This window comes from Salvia hispanica, chromosome 6 (genome assembly GCF_029641045.1).
Source record: "Salvia hispanica isolate PSC_SH4W2 chromosome 6, Shi_PSC_v1, whole genome shotgun sequence".
In the NCBI taxonomy this organism is placed as follows: Eukaryota; Viridiplantae; Streptophyta; class Magnoliopsida; order Lamiales; family Lamiaceae; genus Salvia; species Salvia hispanica.
This window is the reverse complement of record NC_142697.1, coordinates 32,097,168-32,116,481: the sequence shown is the minus strand read 5'-3', so window position 1 is coordinate 32,116,481 and position 19,314 is coordinate 32,097,168. Positions and strand designations below refer to the sequence as shown.

The 19,314-nt window shown below is 37.6% G+C and overlaps 1 protein-coding gene and 1 pseudogene across 6 annotated transcripts; one reads left to right on the top strand and one right to left on the bottom strand.

Moving 5' to 3' along the window:
* The first annotated feature begins 264 nt into the window (after nt 1–264).
* LOC125207783 (P-loop containing nucleoside triphosphate hydrolases superfamily protein) lies at nt 265–10,357 on the top strand. 5 transcript variants are annotated; one of them, XR_007174021.2, is made up of 21 exons: nt 265–544; nt 1,499–1,565; nt 1,728–1,850; nt 2,047–2,246; nt 2,365–2,431; nt 2,593–2,715; nt 2,892–3,079; nt 3,225–3,392; nt 3,510–3,791; nt 3,955–4,046; nt 4,282–4,366; nt 4,635–4,832; nt 5,666–5,725; nt 6,363–6,442; nt 7,149–7,459; nt 7,530–7,621; nt 7,701–7,830; nt 7,957–9,137; nt 9,219–9,508; nt 9,768–9,897; nt 9,979–10,115. XR_007174021.2 is itself a non-coding variant. In XM_048107261.2 (21 exons), the coding sequence occupies exons 1-21, from the start codon at nt 320–322 to the stop codon at nt 10,103–10,105; spliced, it is 4,251 nt and encodes a 1,416-aa protein (XP_047963218.1). In that variant the 5' UTR covers nt 265–319; the 3' UTR covers nt 10,106–10,357. The 5 variants fall into 5 exon arrangements, 4 of the variants coding, with proteins under 4 accessions (XP_047963218.1, XP_047963219.1, XP_047963216.1 ...); XM_048107261.2 differs by having other exon boundaries at nt 3,967–4,046; nt 9,724–9,897; nt 9,979–10,357; XM_048107262.2 differs by having other exon boundaries at nt 7,203–7,459; nt 9,724–9,897; nt 9,979–10,357.
* A 1,219-nt stretch (nt 10,358–11,576) lies between these two features.
* On the bottom strand, nt 11,577–18,840 carry LOC125206592 (DNA-directed RNA polymerases IV and V subunit 2-like; annotated as a pseudogene). Its single transcript, XR_016132886.1, has 8 exons — nt 18,695–18,840; nt 17,715–18,231; nt 16,940–17,158; nt 15,693–16,573; nt 15,287–15,584; nt 13,729–14,676; nt 12,665–12,944; nt 11,577–12,245 (listed from the first exon to the last, which is right to left on the bottom strand). The product of XR_016132886.1 is annotated as a DNA-directed RNA polymerases IV and V subunit 2-like (transcript).
* Nucleotides 18,841–19,314: the final 474 nt, after the last annotated feature.

Genomic DNA, 19,314 nt, shown 5'->3' with positions numbered 1-19,314 from the left:
CATATTCATTTCAATTTTAATAATTAGTAGTAATACAATAAATAGTACCATAATAAAATGTTGAATTCGAGTTATATACTATTGGGCTACAGCCCATCCGGCCCATTGCACGATAAGGCGCGGGAAATATAAAACCGGAGGGAAAAGGAAAAGCAAATCCGCGCGGGAACAATTATATCAGCAAATAATATTTGCTTTTACTTTTCCGCCTCGATAAAAACCGATATTTACCTTTTCTACCCAGTTCCACAATACAAATTCATTACAGCAGAACTCTTGGTCAATTCCAATTCTCCTAATTTCGAGCCCTAATTCAGCTATGGAGGGGAAGGGCGCGAAGCGACGATTGGTTCAAGCGACGCTGTTTCCTCACAAGGAGCCTGCAATTAATGCCAGTGAAAACTGCGTCTCCGACAGAGAAGATGCGGTGGTGGAAGAGGAGGAGGAGGATGAGGAGTGGTGTGGCAGTAGCAAAAAGCGGAGGGGAACTAAAAGGAAGGGCAATTCTAAGCTGAAAAAGACGCCCCGAGCTAATGCGAAGAAGGTACCTTTGTAGATTGTATCGATCACATCGTGCATTGTCCTATGTTTGATATTTACTGGTGAAAAAGGGGGATTTTTTGGAGTTTTATTGGTAGGGGATTTTCCTTTGAATTTAGTACTATTTTATAACAATATATGCGTGTGAATGTTTTGATAGGGGGTAGCATATCATATTGGGTGCTCAAATTACGATATATGTGTGGTAAGAAGAATATTTTGCGAATTTGATAGGGAAATTTCCCTTGGAGTTTTAGTTGATAGGGAAATTCCTTGGAAAAAGTCAGTTGATAGGGTTTAATACTTTATAAACATTCAGTTCAGCTATTATTTTTGTCTGAAGTAAGGTCCTATGAAAGAAAGTAGTTGTGGATGACTTTGCTATTCAGTCTAGATGTATTCATGTTTTGGTTTGGAATGTTTTCTCTTAATCTAGCTGGATCATTTATCGAATGAATCTGCTTATGATAGATATGGTTTCTAGTGCGCCCTTTCCCAATGTTTGTGATCCAACATTTTTCCAAGTTTATTTACTTGGAGGCTCTGCATCTGTGTATATGACAAACACAGAACTTCCAAAGGGACCAAAATAAAATGGAGTAGCTGAGTTTGAACAAAAGATAATCTAAACAAGGATATAAGTTGGAGCATGAATGCATGATTGTGGTTATGAATTCATTCACTGGAGGTACTAGGAAAATGCTAAACAGTAACTCTATGGTGACATTGTAGTTTTAACCTAAAAGTCACAAGCATGCATTCTAAGGATTCAGACATTTGATATTATCCCAAAATGTATAATATATAGTACTACCTCTGTCCCTTGCTACTCGCATTATGCTTTTTTGGCCCATCCCAAACTACTTACACTATTTCTATTTTAAGAATTAGGGTATTTAATTTATATTGATTATCTATCTTATGAATGCATTTTTTTTGTGTCTTCTTGACTTTTCAGGAGATAGAAAATGGTAAAGAAACTCCAACAAAACAAGTTAATGCTAGTGACTCCCCAGTTATTCCTAGTAAGTCCATAACCAGCCGCAATTCTCCTGATACTATGTCTTAAATAGGATGAGGATTAGAGAATGCTATTCCTTGCTTAGCCAGTGAGCTATGTCATAGAAAGCTACATTTGAGGATCAATGGAGTACTTATTCCATTGTCATGCTTACATTTTTTTGCAGAGTCGAGTTTTTTTGTGAAGGTCTCTGAGCAGCGTCAGCTGAAAAGGCAGCAAAACCAGCTTGTATCTGCAGACTCCCCTGAAGAAAATGGTGATATCTGTTCAGTCCCCAGCTTTGTTGCAAGTATGTTATTACCATGTGATTTCTGAAAGTTGAACGGGCTCTGATTCATACATAGCTGTTATGTTGTGTTACAGTTGTTCTCTTCCATTTTCCATCTCATCGAGATGCTGCTGGTGGCTTATCTCCAAGATATTTGACATCATGTAGAAGTCTACACTATTTACTAACTTACTATCATTGATATAATTATCCTTAGATGGTAGGACTACTCCTCAAAAGAAGAAGCAGCAATGTAAATCAACCCCGAGGAAGGAAAAGAGTTCAATTGCCAGCAAGAAGATGAAAAGGGGCAAAAGAGAATTACAATTTGATCACATCCAATTTGATCTTCCATCGGATGAACAGCCTCTGCAAAAACTCCCTGATCAAAGATTGGAGGCAAATTTGACAGCAGAGGTATAATAATCTGATAGCCCTCTCCCAGATGTCTGTGTTTTTTCTGTTTAATTTTGTATAGAAGAATGTTTATGTTTCACCAAATGTGTGTATTTGTGGACTTCTCTTGACTATTCAGGAGATGGAAAAAGGCAAAGAAACTCCAACAAAGCAAGTTAATGTTGGTGATCCCCCAGTTGTTCTCAGTAAGTCCACACTCAGCTGCAATTCTCATGATACTTTGTCTTAAATAGGATTAGGAGTAGAGAATGCTACTCCTTCCTTAGCTAGCGAGTCTTGTCATAGAAAGGTACGGTTAAGGATCAATTATGTACTCATGCCATAGTCTTCTTTCATTTGTTTGCAGAGTCGAGTTTCTTTCTGAAGGTCTCTGAGCAGCGTCAGCTGAAAAGGCAGCAAAACCAGCTGGTATCTGCAGACTCCCCTGAAGAAAAGGGCGATATCTGTTCAGTTCCGAGCTCTGTTGCAAGTATGCTATTTCCATGCCAAGTTCAGAAAGTTGAACGGGTTTTATTTCATTCATACACAGTTGTGCTCTTCCATTGTTCCCTCTGCTGGTGGTGGCTTATCTATGAGATATTTAACATAGTAAGAAGAAGATTATACTATTAACTGACTTGCTATCATCTATAAAATTATCCTTAGATTGTACGACTACTCCTCAAAAGCAGAAGCAGCGGGGTAAATCAACCCCAAGGAAGGAAAGGAGGAGTTCAACGCCCAGCAAGAAGATGAGAAGTGGCAAAAGAGAATTACAATTTGATCTTTCACCAGATAAACAGCCTTTGCAAACGCTTCCTGATCTGAGATTGGAGGCAAAATTGACAGCAGAGGTATATTAGCTTAATACTCCCTCCCAGATGTGTGTTTTTGTGTTTAATTTGGTATAGAATGTTTATATTTAACCACAGTTTGAAGGATTATTACATTTCATTATTATACTATTAGAGTTGGTTTCAGAAATTCTCATGTTTGTAGGAAAACACACGCATGTTTTCTGGACGACAAATTCATCCCTTTTTTATGTCAAGGAAAGGGGGGAAAACAAGTCAATCGTTGACTGATCCAGAAAGCAATTGGTCCTCTATTGGGAGAAAGGAAAAAGGTGTTGCTTTCAACCCTATCCATGTATATGAGAATGTTCAGGTATGTTCTCCATTTGTTTTTTTACAACTAGAACAGAGGATGTTCTTCAGCAGTTCTGCTACACATGCAAATGTTTTAAGAGGTGATTTCTTGTGTAAAATTTAAATCTGCACGCAGGACTATCATTCAACATTCAATTGGGGACATTGGATATTTTCTGAAAGAAATGCAACCAGTGAGCTGCAATGCGGAAGCGCACCACTTTATGAAGGATCCATGGCTTCCTTAAATTTTGATAACTCTATGAATGTCCCACTGTTAGCCCCAACATCATTACACCAAAACCATCATCAGTGTTCTGTACCACAAGAACAGGTTTCTATTGTAGATCAGGATTTAAACTTGATGCCAAAATGTTCAGAGGATGTGCCTGCTGGATGTATTGAATCCGTATTGCAGGTAATATTTAGTAGCTATGTTTGACTTGTGGTTTAGCAGTGTTGATCTACATGATGCACTTGATGTACTAGGAATATGTTCTATTCTCAAATCGTGGAACCCCATTCTCTTTTGCCAAATATTTTTGTATGCCGTGTCAAGAGAATGATTACAATATTTTCAGGATCATAAACAGGAAAGTAATGGTTTTGCCAGCAAGATTCACTTAGGTGGGAACTTGGATCGCCAGCTTGAGGAGAAACTTCTCCAGGAAAGGTAATATGTTTAATTTGTTGTTATGTCTTATGGAATGCATTATAGAAAGTATCTGAGGAGGAAAATTTGGTAGAAAACCTTATTTTTAATTTCATTTGAAAAAATAGTTTCAAAACTTGTAGCAAATGTTTGCATTGTGCCACCCGCTTTAGACACCTGAACACCCATAGGAGTTAAGAGTGCATTAACATGGCAGAAATGATTGTGAAATATGTTTTGTTTTGTTACAAACCAGGATCATGTCTCATTATCATGCGAGTCACAACCAGCCTGAGAATTGCCTATGGACGGACAAGTACCAGCCTCTGAATGCCAAGCAGGTTAGTATCCGACACATGATCTCACAAAAAATCCAGTCTGATTCCTAATCTGTTGTATTTTTAATTTTATATTTTCACAGTTAATTACATAATAAGATAAATTCATTATAAATAAAAGTGACTTTCTGAAATATCTCACGTCAACATTCTATGCAATTTGAAGCAAAAGCATACTGCTTAAGTTGTCTATCTCTTTATCTCTATGTCAGAATCCATCTTCTGAACTCATCTGTAAAGAAAAAAGTCGTAAACATGGTTTTCTTGCCAGATTTGTGGTAATCCCGAATCGGTGAACTTTTTACGGGAATGGCTTCATCTTTGGCACACAAGGGGTTCTCTGATCATTAGGGGTTGCACTGACGAAGTTAATTCTACTCCAAAAGATGATGATTTTGATTATCAGCAAACTGATGATGATGGTGAAGAAAGCTTGAAGAATGTTCTTTTAGTTACTGGACCTGTTGGGGTATACACTATTTAATTTTAGCTTTTCTGTTTACAAAATTTTAGTTCTTATAACTGCTTTGAGTTAGGGTTGTTATTGAACGTAGTTGATATGTTGCGTGTACATGTTTGAACTTGAATCTGAAACACTAAGCTTGAGATTGAGTACACTTTGATCAAGCTTAATGTTACGTGCTTGATCTTGATCTGCTTGAAATCGGGATGAACTCAACCTTGATTCAATCATTTATTATACGAGTAGTATAAACCTGCAGTAAATAATTTAAATTATACTTATTATTTGTTGTTTCTTGTAGTTAGGAGTTAGGACATACTATAAGTAAAAACCTAAAATATTTTGAGGACAAATTAGTGAGCTTTGGGATCCTTGTGAGCCAGGTACTGCTGGGCTCAATTTCTATCCCCAGTGATACTTGAAAAAGCTTCAATTCAAACAATAACTTTGAGCTAGTCTCCAAACCAGTCTTGAGTAGCGTGTACTTTGCCCACTCATTGTCGGTTGGCACCCTTACTTTGGAAGAATTCATGCTTCATTTCTATTTTCTTCCATTTTCCCTCTCTTAAGTTGGTATAGTGCTGCGACTAGGGTTATTGAACAAAAATTGATGACTAACTTAGTTAAAGATAGCCTTCCTTTCCGAACTGTGATTACCTTGATGGAGATGTCATACAAAGTCAGTTTAAATTCCATCCATCATACTGTCACATAAAATGTTATCCTTTCAGTCTTAGTTTCTTCATGTTATTGAATAACTAATGCATAAGTTCACCACAAGTCTTAAAGAAAAAACAAAAATGCCCTTGTTGATCTACATTGCTTGCTTTGTCTTGCAGAGTGGGAAATCTGCTGCCATCTATGCTTGTGCCAGAGATCAAGGATTTCAAATTATTGAGGTACTGCTTAATGGAGAGTAAAATTGCTAAGTTTTATTTCATGTGATAATAATACACCTTCCATCCCCCAAAAGTAAAGCATGTTGGTAGAAAATGTGTGGTTTTTTGGTTAACAATATGTGCTTATTTGTGTACTAACTTCTGAAGGGGCATGCTTATTAGTTGAACTTTGTTAATTCTGTTCCACCAGTTTTTACTTTGTTTTAGTGTGGGCACACTCAATGAATGAAAAAACACTTAACTGCAAGCTTATAACATCGTTTCAGAGATTGCCTCCCGTTGTTTCATTGTTTACATGCCTCTAGCCAATATTTATAAATTATGGTGTAGTGTTCATTGTTTTGTCCCATGATTGTTCATGAGTTTATTATGTACTTTAAACCCAAGCTAGCTGACACGTAAACTAATCACTAGATTTACTAGACAATCAAGTATTACTTGAATGTTATTAGGTACCTTAGGTTACCCACTGACCTCTAGAACAATAGGACTTTATGTCATGAAATTCTGTATATGTTTGTATGCTTTGACCATGTTTTATGTATGTGTTAGGCTTAAAAGTTTCAATTATAATTGGATGCTTGTTAAGACCTCGTCTGGTTCATGATATATCTGTTTTGTTTCCCTTTCTCCCTAGATCAATGCATCAGACTGGCGTAGTGGAGCACTAGTGAAGCAAAAGTTCGGGGAGGCTGTTGAATCTCATTGGCTCCAACGGTTTGTCTAAAAATCAATTTTAGATTTCTTATAGTGCCAAGCTTTGAGAAACCACATTTTTCTGCAACTGAGTGAATGAATACATTGTAAGCATAACATGATGTGACAAGAAAAAGTGAAAAACTAGAATCCAATTGATATGGAAAATAGTTACTCTGTTAGGACTCAGGAAGGGTGTCTATACAACATTGCCTTTCAGAAGCTAAGCACAAAGGCAGAAAAGGTAAAAAGGATCGAAGTTGAAGGTCTTAATTATTTTGCTTGGTAGGATATCGCTATAGTACTAAAGTTGGTAACTCGGTATCACATGAGTAGTTAATAGTCTCAGTTTTTATGTGCTTCCGGATGAGCTGACGATCCCTTCATCACGGGGTTAAAACAATGTTAGGAAAATGATTAATTATAGATTAAGTATAAATATGGTTCAAGGTTTCCTTAGTTGCACCCACCTATGTCATTTATGCAGTTCTTACAGGCTGTACTGACTTACATGAATGGATACACAAGTTAAGAAAATCTGAGCAGGTTTCTTCCGTGTCTTCTTTGTGCTTTGACTTCCATCACCATCCAAGTTGGCTAATCAAGGCCTTCCAAATGCATATTTAGAAGTTGCATGCCCAAAATAGAAGCTGTAGTTTGTACATCATTATTGCTTGAGCATAATCAAGGACATGAATTTATAAGTAGAATACTTGTTTTGTTTCAGCACAGTAGAAAATGGAACAAGTACCGAAAAAAAATCCTTATCAAACTTCTTCAGGGCCGTTGACACTGATATGCAATGCTCCAATGATGAAGTAATTGAACTGATACACTTGCCAGATGAGGAGTCGGGGGATGTATATTCATCACCTAAGAAATCAGTCAATAAGAGACCTACTAATTGTCAGAATGAAGTGAAAACCTTGATTCTTTTTGAAGATGTGGATGCTTCGATTTCTGAAGATCATGGCTTTATATCTACTATACAGCAACTTGCAGTGACTGCCAAAAGGCCTATGATATTGACAAGCAATAGTAAGACCTTGTATTAGTAAGTTTCCTTTTCTCGCCTCAAGCTGACTAACATCTGTTCATCAATTATTAGGTGGCAAACCTGCCCTCCCGAAAAGTTTGGACAAGTTGGAGTTAAATTTTTCTCTCCCATCAGTTGAGGAGCTACTTGGACTTGCCAATATGGTATGAATTGCCAGTGATTTTATTATAAAATCCTGTTTTGGTTATCTCTCATTTTTACAGCATTGTGCTGCCATTTTAGATTTGTGCTGCAGAGAAAGCTGAAATTCATCCGTATTTGCTTCAAAGATTTGTCAATCATTGTCGAGGAGACATCCGCAGAACTATACTGCTACTCCAGTTCTGGTGTCAGGGTCAAACTCTTCGGACAGGCAAGTTTCATCAACTTGTTTCTTCTTTGCAATATTAGTCTGAAAAAAACAAAGGAATCAAGTAACCACATGCAGAGTGAACTTGGATTGTCAAACGGCCTCATTTAAACTTGTTTTTTTATCCAGGGAATGATCAGCCAATGACATATTGGCCAGTTCCGTTTGACCTTGATGCTGGACATCACATTTTACCAAAAATAATACTTTGGGCTTGTCCTTCACGGCTCTCGGAGCTGGTGGAGGTAGAGATTGCCAAGTCTTTGGCATTGATAAGGGAAACCGAAAGTGTCATGGGTGAAATTAAGGTTGATGAGGTAAACTATTATAGCTCTGAAGATATACGTATGCGAGAAAATGAACAAGACCCTATTGAGGTGAAGAAGGAGAAGATGTTAAGCTTTCAGTCACTTGATGAAGCAGAATGTGCACCATTTGAGGTTGATCCAGAGCTTTTGGATATCTGTTGCTCTCCAGTCGCATCGACTCAGAAAAATAGCCGGAAAAGGGTTAATACAGTTCTTTCCTCAGATTCTGAAGATGAATTTGCATGTGGAAACATTCCTCTCACTTCAACTGGTGAATTACATGAGATGAAAAACACTTTTCATTGTTTATCCACTGAAATACATCACAACCCAGCTGAGCCAGCCTTTCAATTCAAAGTTGACAATTTGGAAGAAAGTTGTTCTCGGCTTCCACAAATTGTTGATAATTCCCTCGTGGAGGATGCAAGCAGATTACATGACATGTCAATTGTTCCAGAATCGACTTTTGTCCATGAGACTGAGATTATCCAGGAAACAGAGTTATTTTCCACAACTGTAACTTATTGTAATTTTTCCAAAGAAGCAGAATCAAATTGGGCATTCCAAAACCAAGATTCAATGCCCGACCTCAATACTGCTGCTGGTTCTCAGCTGGCTAAATCTTTGCATATATTCCCGAGTGACCTTGAAATGGTAGGAAGCGATTTTGTTGCTGTTACAGCTTCTGGATGTCAAGAAGAGGTTGGGGATTCTCTTTCAAAATCTGAGCCAGATGTTCCTAGAGAGTTTCAACTTTTGGATGAATGTAGTCGAGTGGATATCGTGAGGACAATGAAATCCCTAGGCTGTGCAGTAGCTGATCGGAAAATTGATATCATGAAAGAAACATGGAAAAGCCTTCATAATCAGTCTGGGAATTTCAAAAAGTACGTCACTGCAGAAGAGAGATCTACTTGTCAAGTTTTGAAATTTTCACATGGAATGAGTAATTTGATCTCAGAGGCTGATTTATTACTTAAAGACTGCCATACGTTATTATGTGTAAGTACATTGTCCATTTAGATGCACCTTTTTCTTTACCATTCAGATGTGCATATTGAAATATAGGTTTTTCTACCACAGGATTCTTTGTCGCCATTGATGATTCCTAGTGAAAAAACACATTCCTATAATTATGACGATAATCAATTGGAGATTTCATCAATTCTAGCTCAGCATGGAATGTGCTACTACGCTAAAGAAATTGCTTCGTTACAGTCAACAATGGGATGCCAAAACAATTTGGATTTGGCCTCAGAGATGTTGTCGTCCTCAGCAAACTCAGTTGCATTAGGCAAACTGGCTAGCCAGAACAGGAGAAAGGCCAATAGATCTAGTACAGAAACGACAGAATGCTCTTATATTCTAAAAAGGTATGAGATTAAACTCACTTGATGTCCAATCTCATTCACTTACACTGTTTGTTTTCCTCTTTAGAAGGCGGAATAAAAGTAATTAGCCACAGGCTATTTGTTAGCATAAGATATCTATTCTCGGTGATATAAACCTCGGTCCCTTTTTCCCTTTTTGCTAGTGTTACCTATATCCCACGATGCAACTAATTCCAAACTTATCTTGTTTTGAGAAGCAGTGAATCAGACTTAGCCCTTGACGATATACTTCATACTGCAGTCCCTTCAAGGTCATACCTAGCTGCTAAGGGTAGTGCATTTCATGAATACATCTCAACATTAGGCCAGATTTCAAGATATGAAACCTCTCGTTTGTCCAACTCTGTCGACAATAAGAGAAAGGGAAGAAGGTATGAGCTCTCTGTCAAGCTTCCTCCTGCAATGCTAGAAATTTATTGCTATGCTAGTAACATTATGTTGGTTTTGCACAGAGGTCGTGCCCCTCAGAACTATTTGTGCGGTTCGTTAGCAATGTCATCAGAGGAAATACAGTTGCTGGATCGGCATACCAGCTACGGAGAAGGTCATCGTCTTGCTGGTGATGGAAGTCTCAGATAATAAATCTCAGGCAACATTTATTTGCATAGTTAAAAGCATGCTGATTTCAAAGGGTTCTTGTTGAGGGAGGTTCATTAATTTTCATAACCACAGGAGATTTTGCTAATTGTAGGTGTTTTTTTTGTTTATTTTTTAGTTGGAATTTTAGGCCCAGTTGTAGCATTTTAAAAGGTATAGTGATCTAGCTCTTGTTCAATTAAATACGATGGAAAGTAGCAATAAAGGGTCATATTTATATGACATGCTTAGAAATTTTCTTGATCATTCTTATGCTTAATTGATGTTGGATATTAATTTTAAGTTGATCTATCACACTTTTTGAAGAATCGAGTTATGACCATAAAATTTGTACTACTCCAAATTTCAAAAGAAAGAAATAAAAATTCATATATTTGTTGACCAAAATTATAAAATTGGATAAAATATCCATATACGTTGAGATCCTATAATATAAAGTCACTGTTTAACCAAAAAACATAGAACGCTCTTGCAAGATCATCCTTTATTTTAGTAGTATAATTAAGATAAATTTCCGCTAAAACTCAAGAATTATGTACTGACATGGATTAATAATTTAATGTACTCAAATATGTATCAAAAGCATCAACTTCAACCTTCAATTTTCTTCCTTTTTTCTCTGTCCCCAACTCTTTACTTTTGTAATAGTATTTTCTATGTCCCAACTTAAGTGATGCATTTCATGATGACATAAGAATTTTAAAAGTTTACTCCCTTCGTTTCATAGTGAAGACATTTCTTTTTGCCACGGAGATTAAGAAAAATTATGTTAAATCAGTTAAGTAAATGAAAAATAAATTAGGAAATGAAAAAGATAGAAAAATGAAGAGAGAATAAAGTAAGAGAGAGTAAAGTAAGTGAGAAGAAATGTGTTCACTTTTACTAAAAAGAAAAATGACTCCAATACTATGGAATGTACCAAAATAGCAAAATGACTTAACTACTATGGAACGAGAGATTAGTATTTAGTGAGTTAGAAAGAGAGAATAAAAGTTCAATTTTGTCAAAATAGTAAATGTGCCACTTAGTTTGGAACGAAGAAATACTAATAACTGGTGCCTACTCCATGGTTTATGTTTGGCGAAAGCTTTGAGCTTCCGAAGTTTGGAGGTGGAAATTGATAGTTTCATTGGAGTGTCCATCAATTGTAGATCTATAGTGCAAGGCGTGCGTGACTTGCTTCTAGATTTTGATTTGGTGGTGGTCAACCTGCATAGGGAGGAGAATTTTGCTACGGCTTTTCTATCTCATGGCACTTATAATTTTCATAGAGGAGTTCATACTTTAGAATCCCCTCTCATAGGACTTGGTATTTCGATGTTGCACGATAGACTTAGTATTTTCTTATGCTCGCTAATTTATCTTTGTAATCAGGTGGTAACCTACCTTCTCTCACCGAAAAAAAGTAGAAACTCATCACTATTTGGGAAGAATAAAAAGACTCAAACCGGAAAGAGAGAAATGAGCATGTCAAAAGACATTAGCATTTGCAATAGCTAAGAAGTTAGAAGTGCTTACATACATAGATACATAGCTAGGAAGTAGAAGTTAGAAGTAAACATATCCAAAGTTAGAAGTGCTTAAATAGCTAAGAAGTAAAAGCATAGTTGTATAAAGAGATCAGCACAATTCAGTCTCAAACTTGAGTGAAATCCCCATACTGAAGAGCTCCTGGCAGAGCAGCTTAGCCCCATAAGGCACATTCACTCTCACCACATCTTCCACAGCCTCACAGAATCGACAATAGGGCCCACGAACCCTCCGACCACCAACCACCGTTCGCTGGATCACACCCGCCACATTCTTGCACTTCCTGCATATGTGCATCTGGGACGAACCACTGAGGGTGAACAGCCGCTTGTGCAGGTTGGCTGCTGCACCGTGGGCTATGAGGCAGTCTCTTTCCATCTCACCAAACTTGATACCACCGAAACGCTTCCTGTCAGCCACGGGCTGACGAGTAAGAGGGTGCAGCGGCCCGGTGTTCCTGAACTTCACCTTGTCCTCAGCCATATGGGTGAGACGCTGGTAGAATGTCGGACCCATGAAAATAAGAGTTTCAACTTTTTCACCTGTGCGTCCATCGTACATTCTTTCACCTCCCCATCGGGAATACCCAAGCCTGACAGAATGTCACAGTCATAAGTTGCAGAGTCTAGATACGCTACAGCACTGTAAATGGAACAAGAGGGGCCAAAACAGATCTCATGGGTATGGCAATTCGATATAGAAACCTTTTCTTCAAGTTGTTTGATATGATCCAAGGGAATATATCTTCATACTTCCACTGATTTAGTGAGAGTAGGCTGGGGTGAAAAATAATTAACTTTTTGAACAGTCCTAACTAATAAGCATAACTTTTTCTGCCCTAAGATGATGTATTCAATTATCAATGATGAAACGTAAAAATTAGGAGTCAAATAACATTATATTCACAAGTAAGATGGAAGCCGCTAGTAGTTACACTTTCATTTCCAACACTTGAATTAATCTATTATGAAGTCAAAAAATTAAAAATCTCTAGCATTGATAGATAAATACCTGTGAAGTTGGGACGTTATATCTTCAACAGAAGGAGTGCAAAATGGGGTTGCATATTTTAGTCCACCAGACCACCACCAAGTGCAATCCCTTTGCCTAGGGCAGCCTCCAAAAGTTGTCCAGGCGTTTGTCGAGAAGGAAATGCATGTGGGTTTATCACAATGTCTGGAACTATTCCTTGAACGGTAAAAGGAAAGTTCTCCTGAGACTCCAGAAACCCCAGAACACCTTTCTGCCCGTGCATGCTCGAAAACTTGTCCCCCAGGCATGGAGAGCGAACCTGGAATATCCACAAGTGTACCCAAGAACAAGACATGGGAAAAGGAAGAAAATTAGCATAAGTGCATTACAGATTTGGTCTTCTGTGGGTTCACCTACAAGAATGCATTCTATATATCCCAGTGTAAACAGCACTAGTAGTCCCTTAAAACAGTCACATGCCTCTGAGCATACTTTGATTTTTCGTCATTTCATTGAAGAGGCAAAAAGTGTGTATAGAAATGCGAAATAGGAATACACAGTGTATCATACTACTATCTAGCATTTGAGCATACTTACTCAGCCGTTAAAGTGTATCATACTCTTTAGTCTTAAGCATCTAATTCATGGAGTTACGGAGGCAAGGATAAATTATGTTCCCTAAAGGAGCCTGCTCCTAAAGACAAGCAGTGTCATACAATACGAATCTCAAAGAGTTATTCACTAAAGTAGACTACTCCAAAAACTGTACAAATACATAATCCATAGTATGAAAAGCCAGAGAATCAGCAAAGAGAAGCAAACAAAGAGTATCAAGAAAGAGAAAAAGTCGAGGGAAATCACAGTAACTCAGAGTATGAGACACCACAATCACAAAGAGTGTATTTCAAGTTGACAAGTGCGAACAAGCAGAAACTGTATGTACAGAAGAAATGATGGATTAAGCAAGGACATGGAAGGCAGTTACATTCCTCATATCATAAATAATGAACAGATCTAACGGCATTTTTTGCTTTTCGTGCTTCTTTTTAACATTACATTTTTTAGAGAGAATAGTGAGACTATATTCTGAAATATAAATTTACCTGTCTTAAAGATACAACTGCAAAGTTCTTTCCTTCATCACTGGCTGACAGCACAACCTTTTGAACCATGCCCCTTTCTGTATGCTTGAGCTTGATGCTATGATCGACCCCCGAAGCAGCATACTTGCCGATGATTATGTCACCAGTATGGAGATTTGCTCCAATAAAGGGAAAACCGTCATCATCAAGGCTGTCAACACGCCCAATCTTGCTCTGCATCTTGCCAAAACTAACAAATTCATCAATCTTGGCCCTTTTCCCCACTACTTCTGAATTTTCAACTTCTGCTTTATAACTCCTAACATGTTCAGTTCTGAACATGCCACGCTCTAAAGAAGCACGGTTCATCACAAGAGAGTCTTCTTGATTGTATCCAAGATGGACATTGACAGCCACAATAGCACTCTGTCCGTTGAAGAAATTAGGCCGTGGCATCATCCCCTTGTGGTGTTCAGAGTACCTTGACTTCCCTAGGCAATCTGATAGCATAGTTCGGAAAAGAGGCCTCTGGGGATAGTATAGCTGATGAGAGTTTGTATCAACTCTAATGTTGGGGTTTGTGGTTAAGTAACCTATGGCTTGCTGAGAATGCTTGGCAGATTGGTAAAGAACTCTCCTAGCATGATCATGATTGGCAAAGGGAACTATCCCACAGTTCAAACCTAGTAGGATTGAACTATCAAACTCGCAGTGGGTATACTTCACAGGTGGGTTATCTAACACAGCTGTGAACAGGTAGTCAATTCCCCATGCAGTCTGACAATCTTCCTCCTCCTCTGGTCCTATGAACTCAACTAGGCCATTATCCAGAAGGGACTGAAATAAAAAGTCTCCTTTCAAATCTTTAATCTTCTTTAAGTTCTGGACAACAAACAGAGGGCGCAGTATCCTTCCAGCATCAGCAAATATACGCACTTCATCCTGATGCTGATCTCTTTTGATCTCAATCTACAACAGAAAAAAAGAGAAAAAAAAAGAAATCAGTACACAAGAAATAACATATTACAGCCACATGTCTCAATTTGAAAGGGAATTGCAGCAAAGCTCACGCTAACAGCACTATAAAAGATGTTCCACGTTGAACATTCACCACCCTTAAAGCGATATTATCATTATGTTTTCAGCTTTTACAAAGAGAGAATGTGGATGCTAGATGCTTCAGATTACAAAGAGAGAATGTGGATGCTAGATGCTTCAGATTACAAAGAGAGAATAGTCTCAAGGTAGAACAAGAATGTTCTCATACATATCAAAAGTAGACGAATGTGTATAATAAGAGACGTGCAGATTAGACAACACTACTGATCAAATAGCACGGATGATAAACTTTAGGAATTGTGACTATTTGACGAATTATGTGATGCTAACATGAAAGAAAAAAATATTAACAAATTTAAAAACCATAAGCCAAAGAAAAGCAGCAGCAAGTCTAGACTTATTCTGGGATTCCAGCATGATTAACCTACGTAGTAATGGGACATTATACACTTCAAAATATTCATTCTAGTATCTACCAAGTAAAATGCTAGAAGAAAAGATCATATGAGTTGAAGACAACCTGCTGAGGTACTTCCATTTTGCGGCGCTTGTGTCTCAGCTTAGCAACAAATGACGACGAATCTTTGCACACTCCAACCCAATCTCCATCCAGAAAAACTTTGTGTCTCCCACCGAGCAAACAACAATCATCATCAACCAAATTTTCCATTCCACACTCGAGAAAGTTTTTTACAATGCTTTCTCGTCCCAGCATATTATTACTGACAAGACCCAGGCTGGCCAGATTCTTGACCAGATCACAGTTTTCTCCATCTGGTGTAGAGAGAAAGCAAACCTTACCCCAGTGAGATGGGTGCCTGCAACAGCCAGTTTGACAATCATTGGATACTTATTTTCTTACCCAAAATATACAATGCTGATACCAAGCTCCTTATAATGAAATAAAACAAATCATGAAAACTTACGGGTATCTAGCATCACTAACCCTGCCTGTGTATGAGACCAGCTGCCGAGTTCTTCTCATATCACACACTGCCTGCAAAGAATTTGTTCGCCTCAGATTAGCAACTACACCAGACAGCCTTTCCATTCTCTTGTAAGGGTGCACCCATGCTCCAGTTGAAAAGGCTCTGGAAAGACCATTAGTGATGATCGAGGCATCCAGGTAGTGGTCGATGGACTGCACCTCTCTATCTTTTTCGAGGTCTCTCTGTATGGATTTAACCACTTGCCTCTCTGCATGTTTGATATGTACAGCAAGTTCTCGTTCAAGAAGCTCACCTGCCAACTCCACTCTCTTGTTCCTAAAATCATCTCTGTTGTCAACTTTGCGCCGTCCTCTGTAAGCATCCAGCAGGCACTTGACCATATAAGCAAGAAAAGAAGCTTTCTGCTGCCGACTCCTAAGGTTGGGAAAGAGATAGGTGTCTATTAAAACCTCCAGTGATTCTGTAGGTGGAAACTTATGGCCCTGCATCAGTTTCATGATATGCCCTACTGCATTGCCAGCCTTACAGAAACCTTCAAATTTCTTATCAGCGTCATGTATTGATGGCATGAGTATATTTGCAATTGTAGAGTCCTCCTCAGTGTCAAGACCAATCAGCTTGACCACCTCTCTATCATTTGGAACACCCAAAGCAAAGAACAAGAGCCAAATAGGAACCTCCGTGAAATAAAAGTATACAGTAAGGATCTTGTCACCGGCTTTCAAATGTTCCACTTTTGGAACTAACTTTATATACACTCTTGTCCTTTTCAAGACTGGACGATATGCAATGGTCCAGATAGGATCTTTAGCCACCCACAACCTTTTAAGGCATATTTGCTCCTGGGCAATGAATGTCTACACCAATCGTTGATGACAATTAATCAACTGTTTGAAGCAACTTTAAGCCAACAGAAGACAATGAACTTGGTACAGCTTAAAATGTCAAAGGATTTTTCATAATAAAGTAGTGTAGCAAAATGCCAATATTGATAGCTTATGCCAACAACTTAGACTACTAAGCTTACTAAAATCATTCACATATTAAATTACTAAAAATTAATTTTCCAAGTTAATTAAAATTTTCCATTAGTTGGAACAAGAGACAGAAATAATAAGATTTAGCAACACAAAAATCAGATTGCAATAATTTCTCTCAGTATTCCAATTTTTTACTAGTTAGTAGTACTATGAATTAATGAAACAGTAAGTCTGACCTTCTCAGCCCTTGATAACAAAATAACCTCCATGATCAAATTCACAATCTTTTTTTTCTTTACCATCAGGTTCGGGTCTACTCATCCAGCACAAGTCTGATTTTACCATGACAGGAAGTCTCCCAAAGTTAACTTCAGTCTGATACTCATTCAATATTGTCTTCTCAACAACAATATTTACACCAGTTTTGAATTTGTCACTTCTGGATGGACTTTCTGTATACACCTGAAAGGATGAAATTATTAGAACAACAATATTCATTCAATATTGTCTTCTCAATAACTTCAGTCTGATACTCATTCAATATTGTCTTCTCAACAACAATATTTACACCAGTTTGGAATTTGTCACTTCTGGATGGACTTTCTGAATACACCTGAAAGGATGAAATTATTAGAACAGATTGGAATCTGAAAGAGCAGAAGAGAAACAAAATGAAGGTGGTGTCAGAAATCTACGTATCTGCATGAGTTTGTGGTGCTCCTCCAAGTGGGAAACCTGGGATTAGCTGACAAACTAGTCTAGAATTATTAAATTGGTAAAGCAACTAAGGTTTTTAGAAGAAAGTGTATGAGCATTAAACCAAGAATCTAATTGCTCTGTAAATTAGATAGTTTTAATAGCTTGTCAAATATGCAATCAGATGCTCTAGCAACTATAAAACGCAAAAATAACTATGCATACATTGAAAATATACACAAAAAAAACTATGCATACATTGGAAATATACACAATCTCAAATTATTATACTACAACGAAGAAGAACAGACCATCTATTTACCTGAAGATGAGTCCCAACTTTGATCCTGGATGAATAGGTCATATTTTGAAGATGAGCATGCCTCGGCAAAAGCTCCCAAAACTCTTTAGCACCATCAGTTGATGAAAACTTCTCACCATTCCAGAATGTCGGGTGATCAAGCGTGACTTTTCCAAACCTAAGCGTTGCACGCTTCCACTCACCATCTCCCCTTTTCGTAGGGTCATATCCGGGTTCGATCATAATCTCCCCAACAGAGTCAAAGACTCGTTGAATCCCATGCTTAACAAAATCATTATAAGAGTTTATCTGGTGGCTAATCAAACCAAACTGCTCAAAAAATGGTTATCAAAGCCTTCTTACAGAAACCTTTCAGGAAGCTTTTGTCAAGTTCTTGCAGGGCACAGTCCACCTCATCTTCAGAATCAGAATAGCCGAAGTCTACATCATCATCAAATTCCATCCGTGTCGAACCATTTGAAAACTTCTCGTTTATGGTGCTAGGTCCTGCTTCTTCTGTAAAATCCCACCCATCCATCTGTACCCAAAGTCCAAACTTAATAAATCACACTCAAGTTTTTATGTGCCCTAATTGGTATAAACAGGGAAAACTGTGTTCGTGCTCCATCACTATAGCAAGGTAGTCAAAACACTATGAGCCAAAACGAAACAGCTCCGGATAATGAGGAAAATGCAGTATATTGTGATGTTAATTAACAATTCCAGAACCACAAAAGAGTTGTATTTCAAACAAAATCACGTTAGATCGCACAAACAACCACTCCAGAAAATGTACATAAACCAAAATTCCCCAACAATTCTCACAAACATAAGGTCACATTGACATTTTCCATCATCCGCGTGAAATACAAGCAACGAATCCACATGCATTTCCTTTCTGTAAAACGCACATTCCTAGCACAAATGCGGGAAATATTTCGAGTGGAAACATACAAAATATAAAAAATACTGCGAAATCAAGTAGAATGGGAGAAACCTACCTTGATTCCAGCCTATTTGAACCGATTATTTTCACGATTTTTGGTTCATCCACTTTCATATAAACTCTGCAATTATGTACTCCTCCTCCAGCAGTGTCAGCTTAGAGTTTTAACAACATTTTCTCCTCAGCTAATTCCACTAACAAATTTTAGTCATTTTATTAATTAATATTAAAATATGACTCAATTTTATTTTTTTATTCACTTTTCTTTAATTTTTAAAAAATTTATATTGAGTCGAGGTAGGAAGTAATAGCTTCACATTAGTGAATTTTAAGAGGGTTTATTTGTACAAAAGTTTGAATATTACCTAGTTCAGGATTTATTTATATAAAATTTTGAATATTAACGAGTCACTCCCTATCACAAGTAGTCGTGGAATCCAATGACATCTCACATGATCACAAAAAGCAAAGTTTGATTAGATGACAAGTCACTTTTTATCACAAGTGGTACTGGAATCCAATGACATCTCATGTGATTACGAAAATCAAAATTTGATTAGATAACGAGTCACTATCTATCACAAGTGGTGATGGAAACCAATGACATCTCATATGAAAGTGGTGGAATCTTATGCTCAACAAATAACTTCTACATATTTACCTATATGTTTCAAG

Excerpts from the sequence above, each read along its gene's own strand:
- LOC125207783 (XM_048107259.2), top strand. The coding sequence starts at position 320 with ATGGAGGGGAAGGGCGCGAAGCGACGATTGGTTCAAGCGACGCTGTTT. Across the intron at positions 2,432-2,592 it reads TGATCCCCCAGTTGTTCTCA|AGTCGAGTTTCTTTCTGAAG; the intron begins GTAAGTCCACAC and ends ATTTGTTTGCAG. Across the intron at positions 3,080-3,224 it reads AGGCAAAATTGACAGCAGAG|GAAAACACACGCATGTTTTC; the intron begins GTATATTAGCTT and ends TCATGTTTGTAG.